At 43.3% G+C, this 20,698-nt stretch overlaps 1 protein-coding gene across 1 annotated transcript in view; it reads right to left on the bottom strand.

The window, feature by feature from the left end:
* Positions 1 to 20,698, bottom strand: part of OXCT1 (3-oxoacid CoA-transferase 1) — a 171,848-nt gene that overhangs the window by 142,875 nt on the left and 8,275 nt on the right. The window contains exons 2-3 of the mRNA XM_089687812.1: positions 20,567 to 20,675; positions 10,869 to 10,959 (exon numbers count right to left, since the gene is read on the bottom strand). Of these exons, the coding sequence (XP_089543938.1) occupies positions 10,869 to 10,959; positions 20,567 to 20,675 (200 nt within the window). The remainder of the gene's footprint in view (positions 1 to 10,868; positions 10,960 to 20,566; positions 20,676 to 20,698) is intronic.

The following is a 20,698-nucleotide window of genomic DNA, read 5'->3' as shown; positions in this document are numbered from 1 at the left end:
AACCCAAACAACACTTTCAATTGTATACAATTAGGCTGGCCATACACTATACAATTTTCTGTTCAATTTCTGCACAATTTTCTTTAGATTTACCTTCAACTATGTAGTGCAAGGGCCTGCCTAATTGGATACAATTGAAAGTGTTGTTTGGGTTTGACTTCATATTATATGGTTTTTGGTAAATCTAAAGCAAAATTCTCAAGAAAATTGTATAATGTATGGCCAGCCTAAGCAATATTATATGAAGCAGTCCTTTGCACTAAACAGGATTGTATGCACTATGTATGGCACGGTTTATGGATTTTCAGCTCTTGTACCGTCTCTTTCTTTTCACCCACCAGCAGAGAGGGAGAGCTCCGAGCATCAGTCAGCTCACATATAAAAGCCTGTGGACAGCTGACTCTAGCAATGAGGTCTGTAGGGTGATGACCTAGGAAGGGAGGACTTTCCCACCCAAAGCTCTACAAAGTCTCTGGGATTCAGGGCCCAAGGACAGGGCTGATTGGGGATTTAAAAAAAAACAAAAAAAACCCCACACACCACACAAACACTTGTTCGATTCCAGTTAGCTATTAACCCTGGAGCCCCTCTCCATGCATAGGTGTATGCGAGAAACCCAAGTGACACATACACCAAACAATCCTGCTATAAAATATACATTCATGCATACAGTATGCATTTTACACAGACTGCATCAAGATTGCTTTATCATGCAGCCCCACTCTAACCTATTTTGTACCTACAGTGAGTGGTGCTAGAAAAACCAAGACCTAAACATGGCAGCTGGAGAGGTTTCCTGTGCAATTGTTGATCTAAATCAGGGTTCTCCAGACTCTAAACAAAGTGCTAATTTACTGATCTTCAGACTTAGGGGCCAGACTGTGGTCATTAGTAGTAGAAAAAGTCCCAACGCAAGTGAAGAAAAAAAAAAAAGAAAAAAAAAAAGAAAAAAAAAAACCCCACACACACACACACAACACGCTCCACCTAGGGAGTCAGACAGTTTTGTCAGTGGGAGGAACTGTGTCCCATCATAGGTGTCATTGGGAGGAACTGTGTCCCATCATAGGTGTCAGAGGGAAGAACCGTGTCCCATCATAGGTGTCATTGGGAGGAACGGTGTCCCATCATAGGTGTCAGTGGGAGGAACTGTGTCCCATCATAGGTGTCATTCGGAGGAACGGTGTCCCATCATAGGTGTCAGTGGGAGGAACTGTGTCCCATCATATGTGTCAGTGAGAGGAACTGTGTCCCATCATAGGTGTCAGTGAGAGGAACTGTGTTCCATCATAGGTGTCAGTAAGAGGAACTGTGTTCCATCATAGGTGTCAGTGAGAGGAACTGTGTTCCATCATAGGTGTCAGTGAGAGGAACTGTGTCCCATCATAGGTGTCAGTGGGAGGAACCGTGTCCCATCATAGGTGTCAGAGGGAAGAACCGTGTCCCATCATAGGTGTCAGTGAGAGGAACTGTGTTCCATCATAGGTGTCAGTGAGAGGAACTGTGTTCCATCATAGGTGTCAGTGAGAGGAACTGTGTCCCATCATAGGTGTCAGTGGGAGGAACCGTGTCCCATCATAGGTGTCAGTGGGAGGAACCGTGTCCCATCATAGGTGTCATTGGGAGGAACTGTGTCCCATCATAGGTGTCATTCGGAGGAACGGTGTCCCATCATAGGTGTCAGTGGGAGGAACTGTGTCCCATCATAAGTGTCAGTGAGAGGAACTGTGTTCCATCATAGGTGTCAGTGAGAGGAACTGTGTCCCATCATAGGTGTCAGTGGGAGGAACCGTGTCCCATCATAGGTGTCAGAGGGAAGAACCGTGTCCCATCATAGGTGTCAGTGGGAGGAACTGTGTCCCATCATAGGTGTCATTCGGAGGAACGGTGTCCCATCATAGGTGTCAGTGGGAGGAACTGTGTCCCATCATAAGTGTCAGTGAGAGGAACTGTGTTCCATCATAGGTGTCAGTGAGAGGAACTGTGTCCCATCATAGGTGTCAGAGGGAAGAACCGTGTCCCATCACAGGTGTCATTGGGAGGAACTGTGTCCCATCATAGGTGTCAGTGGGAGGAACGGTGTCCCATCATAGGTGTCAGTGGGAGGAACTGTGTCCCATCATAGGTGTCAGTGAGAGGAACTGTGTCCCATCATAGGTGTCAGTGGGAGGAACTGTGTCCCATCATAGGTGTCAGTGAGAGGAACTGTGTCCCATCATAGGTGTCAGTGAGAGGAACTGTGTCCCATCATAGGTGTCAGTGGGAGGAACTGTGTCCCATCATAGGTGTCAATGGGAGGAACTGTGTCCCATCATAGGTGTCAATGGGAGGAACTGTGTCCCATCATAGGTGTCAGTGGGAGGAACTGTGTCCCATCATAGGTGTCAATGGGAAGAACTGTGTCCCATCATAGGTGTCAGTGGGAGGAACGGTGTCCTACTGTTGAGATCAGTGGATGAGACAGTGCTCTAAAGGGCTAGATAAATGCAAGCAAAGGGCCACATCAGGCTGAATGGCTGGGATGAAGTTTTGAGACCACTGGTCTAGAACAATGGCTCCAAAACACAGGTGATTTGTTCTCTGCGGTCTGTATAAAGTCTGTCTACCTTCACCCATCTGCAGCCAGTGTCAGTGATAATCATCCAGTTAGGATTAAGGCACGACTGTAAAATAGCTTACATTAGAAGTGATTTGGTCCACTTTAAATTTTGTTTGCTATGGCCTACTATGATCCTAACTGCAATTTAGTTTACTAGGAATGGAACAACCAGCAGGTTGGAAAAAAAAAAACCTACAAACACCTGAGCAGATTCCCCCATCCACACAATCGAGGTGGATGAAGGAATCCTCCCTGCAGATTCACAATACACTGATCAAGGTTGCAGGCCTGCAGTGCTGATCAAGCAGGGAATATCTGACATGGCAGTTGTACAGAAGTCTATTGGTAGATCAACTTCTGTACAACCACAGTGCCCATACACAGATCAAAATTCAGATGCTCCCCTGCTGAACTGGCAAAATTTTGATCGATGTATGGCCGGCATTAATGTGCTCTGAAACACCATATCACAGGACACAAAAGGGATTTCTACATAGTTTTTCTCCATTTCAGCCAGAGCTAAAATCAAGTTTACAAAATTTTTCTTTAGTTGGCAAGAGAAATGAGGTTGAGTGTGGTTCGAAGTCCCCTCTAACCTGAACTCCCAATTTTTTGGTACTCAAACTGTGGGTCGGGTCATTTTCAGCCCCCAAGCCTCTATAAACTGCAGGATGGATCCCGCAGCTAACTGGAGTACAATAAAGTGGGAGTTCAGAGGACACCCAGCGGTATGAAATATTGCCTATTGAGGGTTTTCAGCCACCAGGTGGAGCTTTTGGCTCTTTTTCACCTATTTTATGGCATCAGCTCAGCTCCTTTGCTGTAAAAAGCCTCTATACAGAGTTCTATTCATCTAGGGTTTCAATCAATCACTATCTGAAATTAGATAACTTATTCATCTTGTTAGCAAAAATATGGGGTCCTGAGAATCATTTGTCATTGATCAGGAGCTTCACTCTCCCAAAGAAAACTTCATTCTCTCCCCCTGCCCACATTTACCTTTTGTGCTCATTTTTTGCTGTACCAACAAACGCCAAGGATCTAGTGCTGTCCTCTTCTCTCCTACTACAGGACCTATCCCATGTTACAGTCTTACATTTTATGACATCATGAATCAGCTCTCTTCCTACTTCTACATTCTTCAATGACATGGTGCCAGATGGTACACATGCCATGTCCATTTACATTTTCTATGAATGGTAGAAAAGAAATGCTTCCTAGAATACAGAGATCACATATCCCAGGAGGCATTACTTTCCACAATTCAGGGAACATAAAAATCAGGCATGCTGCCAGATCTCTGTTTTCACATGTGAGACATCTGATGCCGCAGAGCAAAGCGACACCTTCTAGGATATGCAACATCAGCATCCCAGGAGACAAGTGAATAGAGACGGGGCAGGTGAAAAGAAAAAAAAAAAAAAAACACACAAAATATTTTACATAAGCTGGATGTAACATTTTCATACTGTTCATATCAGGCCCAAGAAGAATAAAAATTATTATTATTATTATACAGTATTTATATAGCGCCAAAGGGTATGCTCAGCGCTGTACAGTAGCAAGGGGGACAGAACATGAGACAAGAGAGTAACAATACAATACACGAGGGGTTCGAGGGCCCTGCTCTTTTGAGCTTACAATCTAGGAGGGAGGGGAAGGTGGTACAGGAGGAAATGGCTGTGGGGGATGGAGTGGTGGGAGGAGTGGAGGAGGTTAGTTGTTAGGTGAGGTCAGGTGTTAGGTGAGGTTGGGGTAGGCTTCCCTGAAGAGGAGGGTTTTCAGGGTGCGCTTAAAGGTGAGGAGGGTAGGTGACAATCTGATGGATTGGGGTAGGGAGTTCCAGAGGATGGGGGAAGTCCTAGAGAAGTCCTGCAATCGGGCATGGGAGGAGGAGACCAGGGCTAGAGAGTAGGAGGTCCTGTGAGGAGCGGAGGGCACAGGTAGGGTAGTATTTGGGTATCAGGTCAGTTATGTAGTTTGGGGCGGCGTTGTGAATGGCTTTGTAGGTCAGAGTTAGCAGTTTGAATTTGATGTCCTAAAAATTGACCTATTACAGCTTACGGTCCTTAGATGTGCTGGCTGCATTTTTGTCCACTTCACACATTTTCCTATATTTAAACCGTTTTTAATCATTTAACTCACTTCCTATCCTAAGCAGCATTGTCACTCTAGGAAAGGGAGTCTTATGATACATAACACCTCCCTCTTCTCTAGAACAGAGGGAAATGTTTTGTAGTCTACAGAGATATCAGAAAAGGAGCAGGAAACAATGCCAACACCATTATTAACTAACTCACAAGTTTTCTGGCTGGATGAATAGCATTTGACAGATAATAAAATGCTCTAACCCAGGGATGTCAAACATTATTTCATTGCAGGCCGTATCAGCATTATGGTTGCCCTCAAAATAGGGCCGGTATATGTAAGACTAGATGTCCAGAGCACCCCACCTTACATCAGATATCAAGAATCCCTTACAACACCATGCACCCCCTTTGGGGACAGAGCTGGAAAGCAGAAAGCACAGGGTCTGGAGGAGGACCAGAGAAGGAGTGGAGTCAGTTCCCAGAGTCTGCTGAATGCTGAGACCAGGGGACGCAGAGATGAGGGGGTGCTGCAGCTGCACTGAGCAGGTGCAGAATTTGGCAGAGGAGTTCTATTCTCTCTGCTTCCGACTGCTAAGACAAGGTGGGGGTGGAGACAAGGGGGTACCCACAGGAGAGGTGCAAGAGCCAGGTGAAATGGCCTGGAGAGCCGGATTCGGCCCGCGGGCCTTGTGTCTGACACCTGTGCTCTAACTAGACCCAAAAAAAACCCAAAAAAACGAGAAGTAGTAAGAGGAATGTATTGCGTTTACACACACACTATAAAAGTTAATGCTAGCACGCTCTGTATCATCTATGGCCTTATCTTTCACTCTTACCTCCTATCTTATCTCATTTTATCTGCCTGAGTTACTTCATTAAGACTTAATGTACAGGACAAGTGGTAAATTATTAATAAAAACATGCTATAGGTCAACTACTTTGTAAAACGGCTACATGGCTCATTAGTTCAAAATGACAATCACAGAAAACTCGGGCTAAAGAAGAAAAAAAAAAGTAAATAGTTGTGAGGTCACAAATAACAGTATGCAGAAAACACAGAGTAAAGATATAGGTTTCACAAAAAAAATAAATAAATATGGAGTAGTGACTGACTAATCTGAGGGCTTTTGTGACACACATTCTTGAATATAAATATACACATTTAAAAAAGAAAAACAAAACCACACAAACCAAAAACAAAGAAGCATTCAGAAAGTACTCAGAAAATACTCAAAGTATAAAAAATGTAACAGATAAGTTCACCATTTGGGAAAAAATAATTAAATGTACATATTTTTGCAGGAAAAAAAAATTTAAATTTTGTGCATTTATTATTTTCTCCTGCAATCAATGGTTCATGCGGTCAGTGTCAGGATCCTGCAGACAAGTCCTACAGCTTTCAGCCCATATAGATTGAGCCCTTGTTCACACTGATGTGGTGTGGAATTCGCTGCGTTTTCTGTACGAACGCAGTGCAGTTCCTGTGCGAATCACATGCGATATACCGCAACGCATATATGTGAACCCCGGCTCAAGTTTGAAATCTGTGGATGAACTAAGGTGGCACTCATTGATGTTATCACAGTTCATGGAGTGGTGGCAGACAGGACTTGTAGTTCTCTCACTCACAGATCACTGTAAATGAATGACGCAGCTGTACATTGAACATGCACCAAAAAGGTGAACTTACCCTTCAAGCAGAGAGGATCAGAGCAAAGGGGAAGCATCATTTAACACGACAACAACAATGGATTTATACGGTGCCAAGAGTTTATAAGCACTTTTCAACTTGAGGGCAGACAGTACAGTTACAATACAGGGGGAATCAGAGGGCTCTTACCGCTAGAAATTTAAAATAGGGAGGGTCAAGTGATCCAAAAGAGGTCGCAACTATGGGGGGTGAGCTGAAGGAGAATATAAAAGTACAGTTGTTAGGTGGAGGCAGGACAGGCTTCTCAGGGATCGCCTAAAAGTGGACAGAGTAGGAGATAGTCAGAGAGACTGGGGTAGGGAGTGCCAGAGGCTTAGGAGAAGTCCCTGGAGGTGAGCATGGAAAGAGGTGATAAAAGGAAGCTAGAGAGCAGGACATCTTGGGTAGTCTTTTCTTTAACTCCTTCCCACCCAGCCTATTATACAATGACAGCAAAGCAGGAACCCTATTATCATATGACATCCTCCAAGGCGCACTCACCACGGGTCGCACTCCGGGGCATGCACAATGACAGATCACTACACCGGCCCGCTGCCAGTGTCACGTGATCGCTGTGACCAATCACAGCATATTACAACAGTAAACAATGAATGGCTTCCTTTCATGCCATTCACTGCTTACTATTGCTGTGCTGCGATCACCAATTGATCACAGTGATCACATGCTACAGACTGGGCCAATTACAGCCCATCTGTAGCATGTTATCATCTATGGGCAATCATAGCTGACCACAACAAAAACTACTGAATTAATCCATTTTATTCAGTAAAAATGCTTGCTCATACCAATGTAATGTGTTGGTATAAGCAATCATAATGTGTAACTTTTATCCCCTTCCTGCCCAGGTCAATTTTTCAGCTTTGTCGCACTTTGAATGACAATTGCGCAGTCATGCAACACTGTACCCGTACTAATTTTTTTTTTCCCCCACACAAATAGAGCTTTCTTTTGGTGGTATTTAATCCCCATTGGGGTGTTTTATATTTTTTGCACTATAAACAAAAAAAAAAAAAAGAGCAAAAAACAATTTGAAAAAAAAAAAAAAGTTTCTTTGTTTCTATTATAAAATTTTGCAAACGGGTAATTTTCCTCCTTCATTGATGAGGCTGCACTAATAGGCAGCAATGATGGGCACTGATGATCAGTGCCGGTCTGCTCGGTGACAGCTGTCGGTTATCAGCAGTACTTTCCTTACGCTGTGACAGCGTGAGGAGGGTGCTGCCAATAACTAGCAACTGTATTTACTGAGTGATCTGCTGTGTCATTGGACACAGCTGATCACGTGGTAAAGGGCCGCTGTGATTGGCCTTTTACCTCATCACGTGATCAGCTGCGTCCGTAGGACACAATGATCATTGAGAGCACGCCGCTAGGGGCACGTTCTGGGAGGACGTCATATGACGCTCTCCCAGAACTGGACAACCTCGCTGTAGCAGTCATTCAGCTATAGTGCGGTAAGCATGTGATTAAACATACTGTCGCCAGTCACTGTCCCTGATCACTGCCATGCCAGTTATATGATCATGCTGTGCTGCATTGATGAGTGTGTTAAACATGTACAAAGTTTTCATTTTACACACAAACACACACACCTCGCCGTGTCTCTTACTACCTCAGACTGTCCAATTTCTGAAATGCGATCATTTTGGGGGTATTTGTACTGTCCTGGCATTTTTGGGCCTCAAGAAATGAGATCAGTACTTCAGGATTTATCCATTTTTAGAAATATACCATAGTTTGTGGAAACTATAACTTTCCTACCCCAAAAAAAAAATATAAGAAGCACTGATTTGGGTTATTTTCACCAAACATGTAGCAGAATACATTTTTAGCGTAAATTTGTGTACAAACATTACCGAAAAAATGTTATAACAGAAACAAACAAAAACGCATTTTTTTGTAAATATTTTCAGTCTCTTTTTTCATTTGTAGCGCTAATTTTTTTTTTCTTCAAAAACCTAGCAGTGATTGAATGCCACCAAATAAATCTATATTTGTGTGAAAAAAAAAAAAATGTCATATGGGTACGGTGTTGCATGACCGCGTAATTGTCATTTAAAGTGCAAAAGAGATGAAAGGTGAAAATTGTCCTCGGTAGGCAAGTGGTTAAAGTGGTGTCAACTCCCTAGCAGAATGTGTGAACCACAGACGTGGCAGTGCAGAATACCAATACTTAGGCAGGCAGGAGAGTTCATATATAGGGGATTAACTGTATTTAGCATTATATTTAAATGCCAACAGAAAGTATCAGCTCGCCATACTCTATAAATCTGTCAATAACCAGATTTAATTAATAGGAAGTGCCTGGTATATAGAGTAGAACACATTAGTAAAACCATATGGTCTGGCAATTGTCACAGTGAGCCTTTCCAAACCGAACACAGGAAAAAAGTGTCTTGTGTGCTGGCTGGAAAAAAAAAAAAAAAGTGAGGAGCAGTGATGGAATGCCTGTTACCCAGATTGGGCGATTCCGTCAGAGAACCTCTTCCTCGCCACTGAGACACAGGAGCAAGGTATTCTAGATGGGCATTGCACCCAAGACTAAACAAGACTAGCTTGGATGCCAAACAGGAACTCTTTATTGAACAGAAAACACAAGTTTTATAAAATTCGGAAATAGGGGCAGTGCCCCCATATGAACAATAAAACAATTACACAGAGATAAAAATCCCACACTGATCAGGTAAGAGCTTGATCACAACAGTACAGCCCACAGCTAAGAGTGATTTAGCAGGAAGCTAATCAACAGCCAGGCACCCAGCCAATGCTTTGATTAATTAGGTAACCCACCCCAGACAGCCCGACAACAAACCCACCCCTGAATACACAAAGTCCATTACACATGCAGTCTTCCAGGCATTTGCCTTCACTTGTAAAATTTGTCTGTCATAAAAAAAAAACTCATACAAAATCCCAACAGTCTGAAAAGTGGAATTAGTTTGTTCATCTTCATAGATTTTTTGATGGAAATTCTTGATAAATATTTTTGTCCCAATTAGAGCTTCTCCAACCTAATCCGCATGAGGGCCACCATATTTCCTTTGACCCTTAACCTGTACAAGATTAATACATCATTCCATCCACTCCAGAAAGGAAGATTTATTGTCCTTATGCAGAGAATTAATCCAAGCCTCACTCTCAGCGTTCATCACGTTGTTGTCCATAAGTAGAAAATGATCTGCTCTTTCCATGGGCCATAATCAATAGGCAGAAGGCTAGCCACTAGTCCCCTCCAAAAGCCCGTCCCAGTTGGGTCTGTCACAGGCAGTACACAGCACAGTGGCTTTGTGGCTAGCATTTATGCCTTACAGCACTGGGATTCCAGTTCAAATCCTGGTGGGAAGACTATCTGCATGTCCTCCCTTTTGTGTGGGTTTTCTCCAGGTACTCGAGTTTCCTTCCACACTCCAAACACATACTTATAGGTTAATGGACTCTAGTAGGTGTAGGAATGCCTGTGACCTTAAGGCAGTGTTTATCAACCTTTTTTCAATCAAGGCACCCTTTAAAATTATGGACAGTCCTGAGGTACCCCATTTTAGAATGGGGTGCTTCAGGACTGTCCATAATTTTAAAAGGGCACCCCATTCTAAAATGTGAAAAACTATTCTAATAGTTTTATATAATGCAGCAACATCCACACATGTAGGACACCCAACGATGGGGGTTAATTCTTCCATTCTTCCAGAGCAAACACACTTTTGCACACTGGTACTGACTAGTATTCCAATGTTTCTCTTCCCCCTCAGTTTTAGTCCATCACGAAGTTAATGTGACCCCAGCACTGATGGAGAGGGGCAGGGAAGGGTACTAGGATGCTGTGCAAGCAACCGACATCCTCCTTCTAAACTGATGATGTCATTGGTTGTCAGGACACCAGCGGCTAGAAAGTCGGAAATGGTGCGCAATGAAAACTTGCGACTTTGTGTAACTAAAAAAGCAGGCTTGTTCCACCCGCTGGTTGGTATACATGCTTTTGGCAATTTTTAGACATTTTTCCAAGGCACCCCTGTTGAGAAAGGCTGCCTTAAGGATGCTTGGACCTTATATGCCCCTGTAGCTCCAGTTCACACTAGAACGTGATTTGGGAAACCCACAATCTGTGCGCATTTCCTGCACCGTGTTCAAATCGCACTGCAGTTGTGATCTGCAGTGGGTTTCAGGGCAGTAACAATATCCCAAACGCAGGTTGAAAACAGTGCACCAGTTTGTATGGTACATAACTAGCATGCAATCTTGTTGCAGTGTGTTTCCAAAAGTATGCACTACTTTGGTGCGATGCAGTGCAATCGGAGCCCATTCAAAAATCACACAGCACTGAATTGCACAGGAGTGTGGTTCGCATTCCTATGCGATTCATCGTGTGAATCCAAGCTGAGAGACAAGGATGCTTACATGCTCCTTTAGAGTAGGGACAGATGTGAATATTCAATATGTACAGTGCTAAATACCTGTAATAAGTACATACCCTGCATTATTGCTTACAGCTGTGATCCCTTTAACACCAGTCTTCAGCAGCCCAGCTATGAGATTTTCTGGAATTCCACAAAGACCAAAACCTATAACAAACACACAAAAAAACATCAAATACTGGATACATCTCTAATATTTCTACAATACTCATCCTGCACATGTTAAAGAGAAGGTCACATACAAGTCTATGAGGGTTTACTGCGAGGGGTCACCAGGGATGAAGAGGATGGTGGACACACAAAGTCAACATAATCATTGCTCATGGTAGATAATGGCTCGGGGCAAGCAAGAAGCGTGGGGGGGGGGGGCAGAATAAAGGTGAATAAAGAACCTGGACCAGATGGCATACACCCACAAGTCCTTAAATGATTGAGCTCTGTCATTTCAAAGCCATTAATTTCTAATTTTTAGGGACTCTTAATGACTGGCATAGTACCACTGGATAGGCGTAAGGCCAATGTGGTGCCAATATTTAAAAAGGGGTCAAAATCTTTACCAAGTAATTATAGACCTGTTAGTTTAACTTCTATAGTTGGGAAGATACTGGAGAGTTTAATAAAAGACCACATAGATGAGTTCTTGCTGGAAAAAAACAATTTTAAAGCAACAGACAGCATGGATTCATGAAAGACAGAAGTTGTCAAACAAATCTGATTTCTTTTTATGAGGAGGTGAGCAAAACCTTGGACAGAGGGGTGGCGGTGGACGTGGTATACTTGGACAGAGGGGTGGCGGTGGACGTGGTATACTTGGACAGAGGGGTGGCGGTGGACGTGGTATACTTGGACAGAGGGGTGGCGGTGGACGTGGTACACTTGGACAGAGGGGTGGCGGTGGACGTGGTACACTTGGACAGAGGGGTGGCGGTGGACGTGGTACACTTGGACAGAGGGGTGGCGGTGGACGTGGTACACTTGGACAGAGGGGTGGCGGTGGACGTGGTATACTTGTATTCTGCAAAACCGTTTGGCACAGTTCCCCACAAACGGCTAATGTGTAAGGTAAAGTCTATTGGCTTGAAAAAAATCTGTATGTAAATGGAAAGAAAACTGGCTAAAAGATCGTATTCAGAGAGTAGTGGTTAATGATTTATACTCTGAATGGTCTGGGGTCATCAGTGGTGTACCCCAAGGTTCAGTGTTGGGACCCTTTTTAATATATTTATAAACAATACAGGGTCTGGGATTAAGAATCCCATTTCAGTCTTTGCAGATGACACCAAGCTGTGCAGTGGAATAACGTCCTTACAGGATGTCTCCAACCTACAAGCCGACCTCAATGCTCTGTGTAATTGGACAACTGTGGCAAATGAGGTTTAATGTTGATAAATGTAAGGTTCTGTACTTGGGGGGCTAAGAATATGCATGTATCATACATACTGGGGGGGGTACAACTGGGGGAATCAATGGTGGAGAAGGATCTGGGAGTTCTGGTAGATCACAAGCTTAATAATGGCATGCAATGCCAAGCTGCAGTTTCTAAAGCGAGCAAAATCCTCTCTTGTATTATAAGAGGTATAGACTCCAGAGAGAGAGATATCATATTACCCCGGTACAAATCATTAGTAACACCTCATCTGGAATATGCAGTTCAGTTTTGGGCACCAATTCACAAAAAGAACATTGGGGAACTGAAGAAAGTACAGAGAAGGGCAACCAAACTGATAAGAGGCATGGAGGAGCTCAGCTATGAGGAAAAATTAGAGGAACTGAATTTATTCTCTCTTGAGAAGAGGAGATTAAGGGGGGATATGATCAACATGTATAAATACATCAGTGGTTCATATAGTGAACTCGGTGTAGAGCTATTCACCCTGAGGTCATCACAGAGGACAAGGGGGCACTCTTTATGTCTGGAGGAAAAGAGATTTAAATCTCCAAATACGGAAAGGTTTCTTCACAGTGCGAGCTGTGAAAATGTGGAATAGACTCCCTCAAGAGTTGGTTCTGGCCAGCTCAATGGATTGCTTAAAACAAAAAAAAAAAAGAAAAAAAAAAAAAGGCCTGGATTCTTTCCTAAATACAACAGGATACTAACATTTATAGGTAAAGTTGATCCAGGGAATATCCGATTGCCTCTTGGGGGATCAGGAAGGAATTCTTTCCCCTGCAGGAGCAAATTGGTTCATGCTTTGCTGGGTTTTTTGCCTTCCTCTGGATCAACTGTGGGTATAAGATCACTTTTTTTTTTTTTTTTTTTTTATGGTGGAACTGGATGGTCTTTTTTCAGCCAGACTATGTACAGCCCCGATCAGCTGCAAGCTGGGGGGGGGGGGGGGGGGGGGTGCAGTAAAACCATGGCTCAACTGCCTGATTTTACAGTTCCCTGGTCATATGCCGGAACAAGCTCATAGTCAAGAGGAAGGATCAGCTAATTTTATTTATCAGGCTATAGGAAGATTAGCAGTAATAAACTGATAAACTCTGGAACGTTTTCTCTTCTGACCTCTGAGCTACTGTAGATTCTGTTACCTGCGACATTTTATATATTTTTTCCCCTTCTCTCTTCTACTGACAGACAGTACAATTCTTACATGTCTACTGTCTACTGGACTTCACAACACTCTGGATCTTGTTCCCAGTAATTTCTTATATGTGAAAGTCTCATGATTAACCCTTTGCAGCATCTGCTAGTAGGAATTATTCTCAGGCCTACCTACAGTAGAGTCCAGTAGTTCATTTTTGGCCACGGTTAAGGGAAAGTTAGAAGGAACAAGATGGAAAACTTCTCAAACAAACTTCTAGCAGTGAATAGTACAATACCAAAGCTCTACAGCTGCTGATGTTGTCCAAACCAGTGTTGGTGCTGGGAATGCGCAGTCCCAAAATACTTTCAACGTTGATAGATATGGTTGGCAACTGTAAGCAAGTAATGAGTAAGGGCACAGCAGCCGAAACGCATTGGTATCGTTTTACTGGATGTCCTTGTGTAGCCAATAAAGATTTTCAACATTCTCAGGCCATCAAGTTGCCGGCTTACATCCATCAATGTTAAAAAAAAAAAAATTTCTAAAAAAAAATTTCTAAAAACAAAACAAAAAAAAGTGTATGTGGGTTTTCATTCAGTAGAGTTTATTCAATCCAAAAAGGAAATCTTTTGAATGATTAACGAAGGTTTTGAAAAATTTTGTAAGAATTTTCCTAAGACTTTTCTTTTTCGTTTTAATATTGTAGACATCTATGGCTTGATTATAAATGCTTCCCCTCCCCCCATCCCCTTCTAAAAATAACAAACACACATGGTATACTTATAAATATCGTGTATAGGCGAGCGCTGGAACTATAAAGCAGTTAGCAGAAAGGTAAACAGGTAACAACTCCTTGTGGATAAAAATATAAAAAGTGCAGCGCCAAAATAAATGAAATAATAAAGTGCAGCGCTAATCTGACATAGAACAACAAAAATACTCAGCGGAACAGTCAAGTGCAGCATATAAAAAGTCAATAAATCATTCAATGAGTGTGGAACAGTAAAGTGCAGTATGTAAAGTGGAAATAAAGTCCTATATATATATATATATATATATATATATATATATATATAGAGAGAGAGAGAGAGAGAGAGAGAGAGATTATTAACTAAAAATTGTCCATGAGCATATAAGCAAGACAAAACACCGTGAAACACTTAAGTGATCCAATAGGTAACCCACCACCTCTGTCAGATGTACACTCATCAGACATCTACTGGTAAACAGCATGTAAGCACATCTCATCTGGACATAGGAAACAGCAATGAAGCCTCTGTATAGGATGCTCAGCCAAGGGCAAACTGCAGGTGGACCCTCTCCAAGATGGCCACTGTTCCGACCTTTGGCAAAGGCGGTGTGACGTCAGCAAGTGCAGCTCCACCCAACGTGTTTCGTGCACATACACGTCTTGAGGGGTATGCCCACTCGTATACTTACCTGCTTTGGGCAAAGGATATGCAGAGCTGCCCAGAACCTCTTCTTCTTGGGTCCCCCACCGGCACTCTTGGCTCTTCCTCTCTGGGGAGTGCCCCCATAGAAAGCCGCTTTCCACGGGGAACACTCGAGTGGGCTTGTTCCATCTGTCGAGCCTCTGTGAGGGTGGGCAATACTGATGCCTAAACAAGGTTTACCTTAATGCAATGAATGTATGAGCCCTGGTTCACACTAATGCGGTGTGGCACATCACATGTGATTTGCACAGGAACCATACTCCTGTGCAAATCACACACAATGTCTGTGCGGTACGATTTGAGACCTTTTTTTGTATGGCTCAAGTCACATCCCCACCAAAAATCCCCCCCAATCTGTTTCAGGGTGTTGTTAGGTTAACATTGACACCATACCAGATTGCATGGAAGCTGTGCGATTTCAATGCGGTGCAGAAAATGCACAGAATTCACTGCATTTCCCGCACCGCATTGGTGTGAACCAGGGCTTAAAGTAAAAAATGTTTAGGCTTTATAACCACTTTTAGGCTACGTTCACACTAGCGTTGTGTGCAGGCGGCAGAGAGGCATTTGGGAAGCCTTTTTACCGCTTCTCAAATGCCTCAGACAATTCTGCACATTGCAGCACATGGTGCTGTTCTAACGGGAGCGTTAGCGTCGCGGCAAAACGGACGCCTCTGGTCAAGTCAGGAGGCATTGATGCCTCCTATTCTAGTCTATGGTGCCGCCGGGCGTTTGCGGAGCGGTAACACCATTTAAACTTCATTATAGGCGTTTGCTGGCCGTTTTTAACGCTCGGCCAATGCCTAGCAACCGCCGCTAAACCGCGCATGCGGCGTTTGCGGAGCATTTGCCGAGCGTTAGAAAAACGCTCCACAAACGCCGGACCAACGCTTGCCAAACGCTATAGGGGCGTTTAGCAAGCGTTGGTAAGACAGTCAAGTGTGAACGAGCCCTAACTCGCTGACCTAGAAGAAGCCAGCACTCAAATTGCACTTTAAACCCCGGATCTGTAAACTTGCTCTGCATAGTATTTCAGAAAGCTCTGAAGCCATTGGAGCAGCTTGACATTAAGGGAATTAACATCAGAAGGAAGGAAAGGCCAGCAGCGATGATATACTTTTTTTCTGTTCTGCTGCCTTTTACTTTCCTGCTCCTCAAAACGAGGGCCCTGCTCTTTCGAGATTACAATCTAGGAGGGAGGGGGAAGGTGGTACAGGAGGAGATGGCTGTGGGGGATGGAGTGGTGGGAGGAGTGGAGGAGGTTAGTTGTTAGGTGAGGTCAGGTGTTAGGTGAGGTTGGGGTAGGCTTTCCTGAAGAGGAGGGTTTCCAGGGTGCGCCTGAAGGTGAGGAGGGTAGGTGACAGTCTGATGGATTGGGGTAGTGAGTTCCAGAGGATGGGGGAAGTCCTGGAGAAGTCCTGCAATCGGGCGTGGGAGGAGGAGACCAGGGAGCTAGAGAGCAGGAGGTCCTGTGAGGAGCGGAGGGCACGGGTAGGGTAGTATCTGGGTACTACATAGTTGATGGTAGATCTAAAGATTGTATAGTATATGACCACCCAAGGGATTTCAGTGGCGATCATCTTGACCAGAATTCTCAGCTCTGCCCAACTGCCAGAGATATTACAAAGCAAAGCGGTATGGTGTAGGAATGCGCAGTCCAAAAATACTTTGAATGTTGATAGATATGGTTGGAAACTGCAAGCAAGTAATTTGTAAAACCACGGCAGCCAAAACTCATTAGTACCGTTTTACTGGATGTACTTGTGTAGCCAATAAAGATTGTACAATCAGATTGTATAGTGTATGGCCACCCAAGGGATTTCTGTGGCGATGATCTTGACCAGAATTCTCAGCTCCACGTAACTGCCAGATATTACAAAGCAAAGGGATATGGTGTACTCTTGTATTTTTCTGACTGGTTGGATAACTAACTTATTAAATCCTGAACAATTATAGTGGACCTGAAGCCATTGAGTGAACATTCAGATCATAGAGAACATTTACAAATGTTAATGGATAAGTTCACCTTTCATAATAGGTTACATCATGAATATGGGTGTTGTTATCAATACACCGGCCCCCCTTTGACAGCTAGCAGGGGATCTCCCTCCCACCCCACTCACTTCCTGTCCTAGGGTGACAACTGTACTAAGCAGTGTTGTCACTCTAGGAAAGGGAGTCAGTTATGACTACATAGCGCCTCCCTCTTCTCTAGAACAATGTTTTGTAGTCTACAGAGAGAGCAGAAAAGAAGCAGGGAACAATGATAACACCATTATTAATTAACAAGTTTTCTGGCTGGCTGAACAGCACTTGACAGATATGAAAAAAAAAAAAATGCTTTAACCAAACCAAAAAAAACCCCAAAAAAGACAAAAACAAAAACACTGTGTTCTTTATGAATGAAAAACTACAAGTCCCGGCAGCCTTGACGACTGGCGGCTTGTAGTTCACAATGAACAAACATGGTGCTGTGGAGCGCCATGGTACTTCATGGATTCTTCCCATATGGGGAAGCAGATATACTGACAGATCTTCATGGCACCAGTGATCTGCTGGTCGCTGGTGCAATGCTTTACAGGCTCCTGCAACCAAAAATATAAATGCACATTTTTTACCTACAAAAAAAAATGTGCATGTATTATTTCTGGTAAAAAAAAAAAAAAGAGTGAACTTATCCTTTATTTGTACATAAGCAGTAGCCAGAAAAATCTACCTTTGATCTGAAAAATAGCAGTGTACCCCCTGGTATGTGAGTGGGGCACTCCCAGGGGCGGACTGACAACTCATGGGGCCCCCAGGCAATAGGGGATCATGGGGCCCCTGTGTCCTTGCCCAAACTCAAAAAAGCCTATGAAAAAGGTACCAGGGGCATCTCATGGGGCCCCCTACTGCCCCCGGGCCCTCGGGCAGTGCCCGAGTTTCCAAATGGTCAGTCCGCCCCTGGGCACTCCTGTGTCTACAACCTTAAAGCTGGTATCAGGAGATCTGGCAATGTCAGTCCTGTGCTGCTCACTGTTCTCCTGGCTTGCTGGAGAGGCAACAATGGAACACTTTGTGAACACACACTTTCAAAACCAACAGATTAATGAGATTATATATTAAAATACTTGTTAGCATTGCTGGTATGCTAAAGATTTTCAAACCAAAATAGCAAAACATCAAAAAGGACATTCAAGGATATGTGAACTCTCACCTTGTAAAACAACCCATTCAGTTTAAAATAGAAATGAAAGACAAACATTTAAGTATAGTACACTGACCTTCCCAGTGAATAGCTGTGAGGGGGGGGGAGATTTCACACAAAGGAAGAAATACAAAGAGAACAGGATACGGTTTCATACAAGTACATGGGACATAATCAGGAATATGAAATGTTGGAGCAACATTCTATAAGACCTATTGCACACAGATGTAAAAGTTCACATTCCAGATCTTGATGACAGAACAATTTTGAGTAAAATGTATTTTAAAGACCTTGCACAAACACATGTAAAGGCGCACCATAGTTGATTTTTTTTTTCAGTCAGCCAGAGGGTGGAGGAATCCTCTACTGTCAGAATACACTGATCAGCAGTGCAGTCAATTGGCTGCAGTTCAAAAACATTTTCCAGCTCACTTACCAGCCAGCCTGCAACAAAACTAAAATTAACCCTAACAGTTCACGTTAAAAAGAAGCGATTTAGTCACACACATTTGAAAATCTATGTGTAAGCTGCAGTGGTCACTTCAAGGCACCACAGTGTACTGCAGTCCTAACTATAATTCTGAGAGTCTCCCCAGGTTGGAGCACATATTGCAGTGGATAAAGGGTAGGTGTGCCTGGAGAGAGCCCACTCCTCCCCAAAGTCACAGGGATGCACGGGACACCCAGCAAGGGTACAAATGGCAGCTGAAGGTATCCAGTGCATCCCCGCACCAATTCACCAACTATACAAATGGCAACCAGCCCAACCTATAACTAGCCTTTGAAGAAAGGAGCACATGGAAGGGCAACGCATGTTACAAACAAAGCTTCCCAGATCACTTACCAACTAGCCTGCAACAGAACTAAATTAACTAACAGTTCACATTAAAAACAAAGGGTTTTGGCTGCAGTCTCTGATCGAACATTTTAGCATCGTTTGACAGAAGTCAGTTGTGAGACTTCTATCAAGCAGAACGGATATAGATGGATCGGAATTCGGACGGTCCCTGCTGAACTTCAATCCATCTATGGCCAGCTTTAAGCTGTAAATTTTTGGACGAGAATATTTGTACAAATGAATGATATTCCTGAACGATAACAACATGCACTGGCCAAAAACTCATTTGATCGAAAAAAAAAAAAAAAAAGTTTTCCTTCCTGCCTCTTCAGATTTTCCGGTCACCGCTGTCAAACGAACATCGATTTGACCCCAGTAATGATTCGAAAATTGAATTAGAAATTCTCTATACATGTACGGCCAGCTTTACTCTCATGAGCAAGAGGATTAAAAGTACAACCAGCTTCCTTTTCTTTTTGGTTTGTTTTTGGTATGGCGGTGGATAGCTGATTTTATGTATAAAAATCAGCGAGCGCTTATAAAATGGTAAAAAGCAGCTGTACACCAAAAGGACACCACAAACCTTCAAAACAAATATGTATAGAAATTGTGCAGCGCTAAATGGCATACCCCAACTGATCACGTACTCCTTGTACGAAACGCGTCTTGGAGGAAGCCTGCACGCCCTGACGTTATGCCGCCGGATCACGGAGGTCCGGCGGCCACCATATCTACACCAGCTGGTCAGTGCTCATAGCAGTCTTTAGGCTGCTTGTTTGTTGTCTCTGCATTAAGGATTTGCCACATGTATGTTCGCACTTTTATCTACCTATACACTTAATACATTTTTTGGGGATTGTTAAACTACTACACTATGGGCTTTTCCTTTTGTTGCCCTTTGGTGAGCTTTTAATCCCCCCTCCCCCCCACGGTGACCATTTCTTTACCCGGAAGATGTTGCGTCCATATCCTCAAAGGGGTCTTCCGAACACAGAGCCAACCTTGATGTAATTCACCCACCCTGGGCTGACATCTCCGGTACCATCCTTACGAGGAGCTCCGGACGGATCTTCATTGATTTATATACTGCACATATTCTATGCGTATCCGGTGAGTGCGCATTTTTACTATATGCCTGCCACTCACATGGACTGTGGAATTACACATTATCTGGATTAACAAAAGTTACCTCCTATTATATTCTTGCCTCACTATTTTTATATCCATATATTGCTTTTATATATTTGATCCATTGTGATCCACGTGGATCGTATCTCAGTATCTTAGCGCTGCACAATTTCTATAGATAGCTGATTTTAGTTTGAGTTACTGTCGGTGTTATACGAATGTTTTTGTCATTTATGTGCCATTGATAGCCCCTGCATGGGCGCACCTTTTGCTCTGTTGGTGTAAGAGCACTGTTTTTTATTTTTATGTGCCATTGATAGCCCCTGCGTGGGCGCACCTTTTGCTCTGTTGGTGTAAGAGCACTGATTTTTATTTTTATTTTTTTAAGTGCCATTGATAGCCCCTGCGTGGGCGCACCTTTTGCTCTGTTGATGTAAGAACACTGTTTTTTATTTTTATGTGCAATTGATAGCCCCTGCGTTGACGTGTTTTGTTTTTCCGGTCTTAAACTGTTTATAAATTAATAAAAACATTGAAATAGAAAAGCACAACCAGCATGAAATAAAAATCTGCTACTATAGCGCAGCACACAGTATATACTTTTCTTCTGTATACTCACCACCAACAAGCAAAGTTGATCCATTCGGTATATCCTTCACTGCTTCTACTGGATCACTGTAGAATTTAGCATTGTGGGAACTGGATGTTGAGAAATAACAGCCACAACCCTGATAAAAAGAAAAAAAAAAAA

The sequence above is a fragment of the Staurois parvus genome, unplaced genomic scaffold (genome assembly GCF_062004578.1).
Source record: "Staurois parvus isolate SC_StPar_1 unplaced genomic scaffold, SC_StPar_1.0 ptg000438l, whole genome shotgun sequence".
In the NCBI taxonomy this organism is placed as follows: domain Eukaryota; kingdom Metazoa; phylum Chordata; class Amphibia; order Anura; family Ranidae; genus Staurois; species Staurois parvus.
Note: the sequence above shows the minus strand (reverse complement) of the source record. Positions and strands in the feature narration are given on the sequence as shown.